The 10,274-nt window shown below is 43.5% G+C and overlaps 1 protein-coding gene across 1 annotated transcript in view; it reads left to right on the forward strand.

Moving 5' to 3' along the window:
* Positions 1-9,228, forward strand: part of lrch3 (leucine-rich repeats and calponin homology (CH) domain containing 3) — a gene marked incomplete at its 5' end in the record, with an annotated part of 43,503 nt that extends 34,275 nt beyond the window's left edge. Inside the window, 3 exon segments of the mRNA XM_083637571.1 lie at positions 694-831; positions 2,165-2,242; positions 8,985-9,228. Of these exon segments, the coding sequence (XP_083493697.1) occupies positions 694-831; positions 2,165-2,242; positions 8,985-9,125 (357 nt within the window). The 3' untranslated portion in view covers positions 9,126-9,228.
* Positions 9,229-10,274: the final 1,046 nt, after the last annotated feature.

The raw sequence follows: 10,274 nt of genomic DNA on the forward strand, positions 1-10,274 counted from the left end.
TTTCAATTTTCCTGCAAAGAAAAGACTTGTCATAGCTACATTTCTCTCCATGATTGATTATGGTGATATTATTTACATGCATGCTTCTTCTACCTCACTTCAGACTATAGACATAGTTTATCATGGAGCTTTATGCTTCATTTTGAAAGCTAAATCACTCACTCATCATTGTCAGTTGTATGAAAGGGCAGGTCTCACCTCATTACCATCATTGGGCGACTCCCTTTCTACTTAAATCACCTTTTCAATTGTATCACTAGTTCTTGCAACTTGCACTCTCAGAACTTAGTACTTTTCAATGTTCCTCGTGCTTCCACAGAATTTGGGACAGTAGTTATTATGCTCTATGGTCCTGGAATCAGCTCCAGAAATATACAAACCTGGATCGCCTCATACTTTTGGGTGGTTTTAAAAGTCTGCTGCAGTCTTTATAAACTGAAGTTTGTAGCTGTTTTACTTGAGATTGTACACTGTGTAATTTGTGTATTTGCATGTATTTCTTGTAATTTTATTTTGTGGTTTTGTGTTGTATTGTTGTAACTTCTGTTTGCTTGCTTTCTTGGCCATGGCTCCCTTGTAAAAGAGATGAAAATCTCAATGGGTCTAAATAAAAAAAGGGATATAGCATGTTGTTAGATTTTGACGTTTTGTATTTTGATCTGTCTGTCTCTCTGCCTGTCTGTCCGCAATCAGAACATCGAGGCTCGTCTGAAGGTGTCGTTGCCTAGTGACCTGGGAGCAGCGTTGACGGACGGGGTGGTGCTGTGTCATCTGGCCAATCACGTGCGCCCGCGCTCCGTCCCCAGCATCCATGTTCCCTCCCCTGCTGTGGTGAGTGCAGCCACCAGGAACTCTGGGACATCTGGGCTATAGGCAGAACTACATTCACAACACAGAAGAATGCTATTAGTACTGCTACTGCTTGTGATGGTAGCAGTAGAGTCCTTGCTACTGTGTTTGTTTGTTTGAAACTTCTCTGAAACTTGGAGCATTTCCCCCCTTTCCCCTCGTTTTCTTAGACAAAAATTCAAGCATACCAAAATGCATCACTACAAACCATGTGAGAATGTTCACTCCACTTATTGGTCAGATGTGTCTTGGCCGCGAACAAGGAAGTAAATACGGGAAGAAGGGCCTCTGTTCTGGACTAGTGCACATCAAGGCCAGATTAACACCCCCAGGGGCCCCTGGGCACTGAAGCTCCCAGGGCCCCCCCTACCCCCAGAGTCTGATTTAACCAGACTGAAAGCGCAAGTGTGAAACCACCCTAAGTCTCTCTGTTATTATGACTCGCCCTCTCTCTCCAGCCCACCCTAATGGCCCAATTCCACAGCAGGTAGTAACGCGGTCCCGCTCCGCTCGACTCGATAAATGGTCTCATTCCACCGTTAAAAACCGGCCCAGCCCGGTTTGATTTGTGGCTGAGTCGTGCTACTTTTAGTCCCTGCCTCGTCGGGGTTCTATTCTGCGAACCCGGGTTCATACGGTGACGTGAAAACATTGTAGACGACTGATTGGTCAGGCAGAATCGTGTTTACTGTCTATCCTACTGACTGTCAATGCAGCGCTGCATACCAGTTTAGTGGGGGCTTACCTTCTCTTCTGTTATGTTATTTCCATCAGTCTTTTGTGTTGCTGCCTTCGGCGCTCGTGAAATAAAATCGATCTCCTTGCTCAGCTTTAACATGCGCTCCTCAGGAAGCCCTTTGTAGTTGGCTCCGCTAGGCCGCAGGCGAAGCCGCGGTCTTGCCTGTTGAGCTGCCGCTGGGGTTCTCCTCGTAGCGCCTCTCCCGTCCCCGCGCAGTGCATGCATGTGAGTTTGAGTAACAACAAAGTGATATCCATTCTCCTAGCCAATTGTCACATTTGCCCATGTACACTGTAGGTCATTTAGAGGCACCAGTATTTCATAATCAGTTTAAAAGTTCCGTGTATTGATTTCATTTTAACGTTATACTTATAGCCTACTTCGGCAATGGACGGAGGGCAGATATGCGGTCGCTATGACGACCAGGTGTGGGCGGAGGCAAGTAAACTTGCTATGGAAACAGAGTCTATATCAAGTAGAGCCGAGTAATACCAGATAGAGTGGAGCTGTACTGTGCTGTTATATGTGGTGGAAATGAGCCATAAGTCTCTGTTGTGACACTCTCTCTCTCTCCAGCCTAAACTCACCATGGCCAAATGTCGGCGAAACGTCGAGAACTTCCTGGAGGCATGTCGCAGGATCGGTGTTCCACAGGTACCACACACGCAACACATACGCACGCGCGCTGATTCCCTTTGCAGCTCCAGGAGCAGCCAGTATAGTGGCTGAACTGGTATTAGCCTGTGTTGAAAGGTGCTAACTTGACTGAAGCCTGAACCCAGGAGGAAAACACAAGGAGTGGGCGGTGATGTCACTGTGTCTCTGTCAGGCTGCAGCCATATTTGATCACATAGAACATCATAGCTTCATCATAGTTTCATCATAGCTTTGACTTAAGTTTGACCAGTCTGCTAACGGACTTGTCTGCACAGTTCTCAAGGGGTTTTTGGCTGCAGACCTCCGCTGCTCAGGCCTCTGCTTCATCAGGAGTCTATAGTTCTCTGTAGAACTTGCCACAATTTCATCACCAGTCTTGTCGCCGAAGTGCATTTTCTTTTCAAAATATAAGCTATTTTTTTTTTTAACAGAATGTTTAAGGGGACAACGTAGGCCATTTCATGACAGTCTGAATAGTGCTAACTGGGAGAGATGTAATATTAGAACAGTAGAAGTTGATGAAAAAGGGGTGGGGGCTCTTAATGTGACAAATATGCATCTTTTTAATTTTTATGTTATTAGAGTACACACAAACACCCTCACAAGTTAGTGTTAAAAAAAAGTATTATAGTATTATAATAAAATGTTTTATATGGCTTAAAATCCATACCGTGTAATCGTCATATCCTTCATACTTTTGCCAGTATGGCATTCAATTTCATTCTCGTGGTATTAAAAAGGTCTTAAATTTAACTTGGAGAACCTTGGGGGTACCCTGATATAGAAGTTCACAATATTTTCTGTGATTTCTTTATAAATTTGATGACATTAAAAGAAATACTGTACTGAGAAGAAGAAAAAAAAACTCCACACACTGCAAAACTATCGAATATTGATAGTACAGTATATTTTCGGAAAATCACAATATTCTCCATAATTTCTTCAGAAATTTGATCATAAAAATAAAATGCTGAGAAAAAAGGAAATGACTGGTTGCTCAGTGATCCCCAAAGTGTGGGCCACACTTCCCTGTTGGGCCGTGAAGGTAGTGCTGCAGGTGGACCGCAAGAGCTCATTTCCAATGGTCAAAATTTTGACGAACTTTGGAGCGTTATTTAGCCCCCTTGCTGATAATCTATCATGACATGGTTGGTACCAATGGATGTCTTAGGTCTTCTAGTTCCATATGATAGCAGTATGTTCACTCTGAAAAAACAGCTGAGAAAAAGACCACCTGTGACATCACTGTCCCCTCATCGTCGTCACAGCAAACCATGTGAAGCTGCTTCTCTGCAACTAACAACTCTCCCTCTGTCTCTGTCTCTCTCTCTCTCTCTCACTTCTGATCTTCCATCCATTTTCTGTTGTATCCACTCCTCTCTCCTCAAACTATCTTCTTTCCTATTCTGCCCTCACTTCTGTTGTCTCCCAATTTGCTCTGATCCATCCCACCACACACACACACACACACACACACACACACACACACACACACACACACACACACACACACACACACACACACACACACACAGGAGAGTTTGTGTTCAGTGGGGGAGGTCCTCGATGGAAAAGGGGGCGGGGTTTATGTGACGTTGGCCGTGTTATTGTCCATGGCCCCGCCCACACTTGGCGTCTCCCCTCCGGCCCAGTTTGCCGGCTTCGCCCTCTTCTACCTGTCAATCATGTCGGTGCTGTGTGCGATCTACTGCCACCTAGCGCCGCATGTCTGAACTGAACTGTACGAACTTCCATAATACTGCATCCTGTAAAACTACAACCGGTTACCAAAGCAGGAGCCTGTAAAGACCAACCCAGAAAAGTACCGACATATAAATCCATGGTGAAAATAATACTCAGTTGAAAAATAATGGTTAGTTGCAGTCCTACATTATGTGACGGTCTGTGCACAATCAAACGCACCCAAACTCTTCACAGCCTGTCCATGTTACCTGTCCCATGACGCCGCATATGACCTACAACACCAAGCGCATCCCACCCTGTCCCGCAGGAGCACAGGTTAAACCAATGAGTCACGTCAGAGAGAGAGACTGTCCTGTCACCTGAAGGTCCCGAGTTTGATTCCCCTTCACCCCAAGTGTCCTTGAGCCTTTTTATATGGTCTGAGTAGTTGTGTGGTTTGTATACTGGTTGTTACAGGTCAGGGGTTAACCCTCCAGGGAGAGTCGAGAGGTGGGTTTGATTCATCCCCCTGCCTTCACCAAGCCCAGTCCTCTGAAGGGCTGAGAGAACTGTCCAACAACTGTCTAAATCAATACAGATTTAAAGGAGAATTTCAGTATTTTTCAACCTGGACCTTATTTATGTTTTTGTTTATTTAACTAGTCCGAGCAGAAGTCAGTATGGCCCTCTGGAAATCAATGTTGCCAAACCCCTGGTCTATAGGTTACTTTTCACACACCAGTATTGCCAACGTGGCAAATTTGTCGCTAGAAGACTTTTCAGACCCCCCCTGGCAACTTTATTTTTCAAAAGCGACACCTGGGAAGCAATGTTAAATTGTTCAATTCCAAAGCATTTGCCAATAAATTGGTACGGCTGATGCTGGTTTTCTTTAGGTAGGGCAATGACGTTAGCTGGTTAGCATAGATGCTACCGGACTTTTAGCTGTCTTACAAAAAGAGCCTTCCCAGGCAACAACATTGAGAAAAAAAAAGTTCTTTAAACCTGCATTTTTTTTAACGTTTTGAACTTTTGGTCCGAGTTAAATGTTATGCGATCTCTCCTGTTTCTAAATATATCTGAACCGTTTAGTTTGAACAAGTAAAACTATTTTATAAGCATTTTACGAAATGTCTATGGGAAAATAAATGGCGGATGAAAATCTCTGGTACAGTGCTGAACTAGGAAGTGACGTTCCACTTTGGCTCTCTATGACATCATCAGTGGGACAAAAATTGAAACCGAGACATAGATTATCCAATTGCCCCTTTCATTTATATATATATATATATATATATATATATATATATCTATATATATATATATATATAAGATAGATACGGTAGGTAGTTAGATGTTGAGTTTCAGCATGGTCCCGTCCCTACTACATGCTAATATGCAACATGTGAGGAAGATGGCTGGGATGTGTTGAGTTGTATCAGCACTTTATAAACAGAAGCCATAAGATTCAGAGCACAAACCTAGCGCACTTCCCCTTTAAATGCTGCCATGGGTCAGCAGCAGCGCCCCCCAGTGTTTCTCCACAGATGGTTTGATAAGCATGTTGGACTACTAGAGACCATGGACAAGAGTAGACTACCAGATGAAACCAGACAGTAAGTTAATGCTGCCGGGCAGGTGAACAGCGCCACCCAGAGGCTTGAGCTCATATGAGAAGGGGAGCGTGACATAGAGCTGGTCGCACTATCACTCCTGAGAGATGCACAATTCATTTTCCCTTTGATAGATGTGGGGAAAACAATTCTGCACAACAAATATTCATTTGTTAACACTAAAGCACATTTTATACTTTAATGAAAATAGCATCTTTCTGCACGTAAACGGACGCTATTTTGACACGTATTTGGGGTTGAAGAGGGTGTGTTGGAGAACCTGCCCAAGAATCTCAACTTTTGCACGCCCTGATTGGCCGATCATTGGGGCAATTAGGGGTGATTGAGCTCCACCTGCTCCAACACCTCCCGTCCCTCCAGCTGCATCGCTCTAAAGGCGTTCATGTTTGTTTTTAACGGTGAGTGGCATCATATCTGCTTCTTCTCTTTCTTTGAAACGCTGCCTCCTCGTGCTGCGTCACGTCAACACACAAGTATAGAAACTTAAAGCTTTACTTAATGCTTACGTTATGTTCAGTCTGTAAAATGTGTTTTAGATGGGTGTTTTCTGCCTCAGTGACGCATACATTTATCATCAGGGATTCCGCTAGACATTTTTTCAGACGGCCAATGTGGCCGGTAACGTTCCAGAATTCCGGCCATATAGAATATCTACCGACCACTAAAAACAAAAACTTATAAAATAACTGTTTCCTAAATAAACATTTTGAATCCATTTATTTCTCTATAGTCTATTCTTTATAGCCTCTATAGTCGCTCTTTATTCCAGTGTTGTCATTAAGAGGCCAACTTTGCAGCAAGAATATTTAATTGGTCGGCATTCAACAGGAATGCATGTCATCCTCGGTAAGGACGCTTTCGTTATTGAAACACATGCAATCTTATATCTATCTGCATTTGTGACACTTATTATGAGCCAATATCTCCTGGACATTGCCTTGTTGAAAAATCAGCACAGCTAAAAGTAATAACTGCGACAATCTCCAGTAATAGGCTGCGCACCTTCATCTCTCCACCTCCACACCTGGCACCTGCGTCAGCTCACCTCCACACCTGGCACCTGCGTCAGCTCACCTGCACTCACTCTTGGCTCCAGTTTGGCTTTATTTGTGGTAAGCATTTTGATTCACCTCCTCATACAGGGATGCAAACTAGTCACCTTTCGGTGACAGTCACCTTTTTCATCCCAAAATCGGATGCTTAGGTCAAAGGTTTTTCAGCCAAGGACCCCTTACAAGATAGAAAGTATACTGGGGACCCCCTCATTCTGATTTGTGATTTTAGGCTAGCTTAATTGTTTCCACGGTAACATGCTTGACTTTTAAATTGATAGGTTTGTTAGATTAGAATGTAATCCATGAACAATTTTAAATTTAAAACATACAATATTTTCATTGAACTATGAAGCTTTTGCAACAATACGTTATTTTTATTTTCCTGAAAACTTTTCGCGGACCCCCTGGCAAAGTGCCACGGACCCCTGGGGGTCCCCGGACCCCCATTTGAGAACCACTGGCTTAGATGAATGATTTTTAGTGGTTTTGTGTCTGCCCTGGTAGATCTGTCACTTTTTTCACTCTCCATGAGTTTGCATCTCTGCTCATATCATACGAGTGCTTTTTTACCTCCACTAAATTGACAGCGCCTGTTGACCGACTGCGTTTCGTTCACGTTTGGTTTGGTAGCCATTTGCACTTTAGTTGCCACTAATGGGCTATTGTGCGTATTACTTGGCCCTTGTATTAGCGCTCTTACAATTCTAATTAATTATCTGCGTCTCTGCTCATTTGTGAAGCGGTAGCCTAATCAGCTTGACTGTGCGGTAGGCCTGGAAAGATAGCCTATCTTATTCACCTTATTCTTTGCCCATACAAGGACGCTTCTGCATGACGTCATTTCGTAATCGTCTTTCCGGTTTTAGACACGGAAGTAGATTACGCCTACCGCAGTCACTTTTAGACTTGCCAAAAAGCTGTTTTCAAGCAAAAAAAACCCAAAACTGTTTTAAAGTTGTAATATTTTTCGGGTGAGAACGTAACATATATGTGACCAGTTTATCAGAATAATGCCTATTTGGAAATATTTAACGAGCAGCGAGGACTGGGAGCGCTGGCTGTGCTGACACCGGTCGGACTAGATATCTGTCAAACCCTACTGTAGGCTATGAGAAAATACTGTCGACGTGCTTTTGTAACAAACGTTAAAAGCCGACTGGGTACAGCCATCGGCTCCTCGCAGCAGTAATGCTATGAACATGTAACTGAAGTTGGCCGCAGTGTAGCTTAATTCTGAATGTTGCCAAACTTCATTCATTATTATAGTGACGTTTTGTTTTGAAATTGGCCGCCAACTAGCGCTGAACCGGAAGAACAAATACAATTGCGTGCAACGCGGAAGAGAGAAAAAGTGGGCATGGTGAATAAGGTGAATAGGTCACGCAATATTAGGATAGCCTATTTAATATGCTCGCATTTAGGTCACACAAGATTAGGATATTTAATATGCTGTTAATTTATTTATTTATTTGCCATATTTCCAACCGGCCACACAAAACGTCAACGGCCACCGTTGACGTTTTACTCTTCCGGCTCAATGCACATGATGCCGGCCAAAAGCCGACAATAGCCGGCTAACGGAATCCCTGTTTATCATCAATAATAACTTTATCAGAACAGTTGTTTTTGAATCGGTATTGCATGAATTGCAATACAATAGAGTTCATAACCACACAGCAGCACAAACTGAATTTCATCAGCAATTACAATCAATAAAGGAAGATTATCTTTGTTGTGAAAAGGAAAGTTGTTATCTTTATTTCACTGTTGCTCTGTAATGTCATTTTCTAATTGTAATTCAGGCCTTGACCACTGAACTGTAAAGATGACTTCCTACTGAGTAGAGCTGCAACCATTAGTCACTCCACGGAAAATTCATCGCCAAGCATTTTTATAATCGTTAAAGGGATAGGCCAGCTTTTTGGGAGTTGAGGCAATTTGCCGTATTGCCTATATTAAAACTACACACACACACACACACACACACACACACACACACACACACACACACACACACACACACACACACACACACACACTCATCATGGTAGAATGACACAGCAACTTGTTTCCCTCCTCTCCCTCCTTCATTACTTCCCATTTGTTTACATTCATCTTCTTATTATTTGTCATGTTGAGTTGATGTTTGTTCATTGCTGCTCTTCATTATTATTTATCAGTTCTGTTGCCATGGTTACTCTTATTTTATATTCATCCATTGACACGCCTTTCCGTTGTTGTTTTTTTGTTTTTGTCTTTTGTTATCTCCCATATCTCCCTCTTTCTGTCCGTCTGTCTGTCTCTCTCTCTCTCTGTGTCTGTCTCTCTCTTTGTGTGTGTGTGTGTGTGTGTTTGTGACGTGCGTAGAGTGAGTTGTGTCTTCCTCTGCACATCCTGGAGGAGCGAGGGCTCCCCCAGGTGGCGGGAACCGTCAGCGCCCTGCTGGAGCTGGCCCCGCCCAGGCACCCCGTCTCCACGACGACCACGTCTGGACCCCCCGCCATGTAGACCACGCTACTGCACATGCTCACACTGCCTTCTCCTCCCAACCCTCTCCCTGTGCACCATTCACACGCCGGCCATCTTGGATTCAGATCACACGAAACCAAGAGGAGAGTGAAGATTGTCACAAGAAACTGAGTCGCTGTTTTTTGGGCGAGGAAATCTCAGCAGAATGAAGGTGGGATCTGATGATTACTACAGCAACATAAAAAGCTAACGATAGATGATGCTAGCTTTATTGCCAAAGGTAGATTGTTAATTCAATTTAATTTTGCATAGCTAACTGCTAACACCAGCTAACATTATGGACCTGGTTGGTGTGGAGATAAAGGTAGTGTAGCTAACTGCTAACATTAGCTTCACAAACTGTATAGAAATGTACACGTAGCCACTGTGACGTCACCCTTTGGCTTGTGGACTCCTGTTTTCAAGCCTCGAGTTTTGCCATACTGACCGTCGCCATCTTGGTTATTTGGAGCCAGAAGCAGCTAGCATGAGACCAGCGGTTTCCCACAGAGCCGTAGCACCGCCTGCTATTGGTCTGTGATTGGCGAGCTGCGTGATGACTGGACAGGCGACCTGTCAATCACCCCCCAAAGCATAGTCTGCTTTATCACCTATTTGACTCTAAATGGGACCATCATTTACTAAATGAACATCAGGCTGTTTTGAAGAAGACTTGAAACTAACGATTGAGACCGTGAACTCATTAGTAAAGTGTTTACTGAGGTCATAAATCAAGTGAGAAGTAGGGTCATTTTCCCATTCACTTGCATACAATCAGCAGCCAATGGAGTCACCCCCTGCTGGCCATTAGAAAGAATGCAGGTTTAAGGCACTTCCTCATAGGTTGCCCCTTGATCAGCTTAACATTATGGACTTGGTTGGTTTGGCGATAAAGCTGGCTGTTAGCTAACATTTTGTACCTGGTTGTTTTGGAGATAACGCTAACGTAGCCAACTGATAACATTATGGACCTGTTTGGTTTGGAGATAAAGCGGGTGTAGCTAACTGCTAACATTAGCTTGTTGTGTTGCTGTAGTGTTCAGTTGGATCTTCTCTCCATCAGATTTTTTTTTTTTTTTTTTTATCCAAAGAGTGCTTCAGTTTCCTGTTTCCAGCTTGACTCTCTCCCTGGTTTAGTGTGATCTGAAT

The sequence above is a fragment of the Poromitra crassiceps genome (assembly GCF_964638095.1).
Source record: "Poromitra crassiceps genome assembly, chromosome: 5".
NCBI lineage: Eukaryota > Metazoa > Chordata > Actinopteri > Beryciformes > Melamphaidae > Poromitra > Poromitra crassiceps.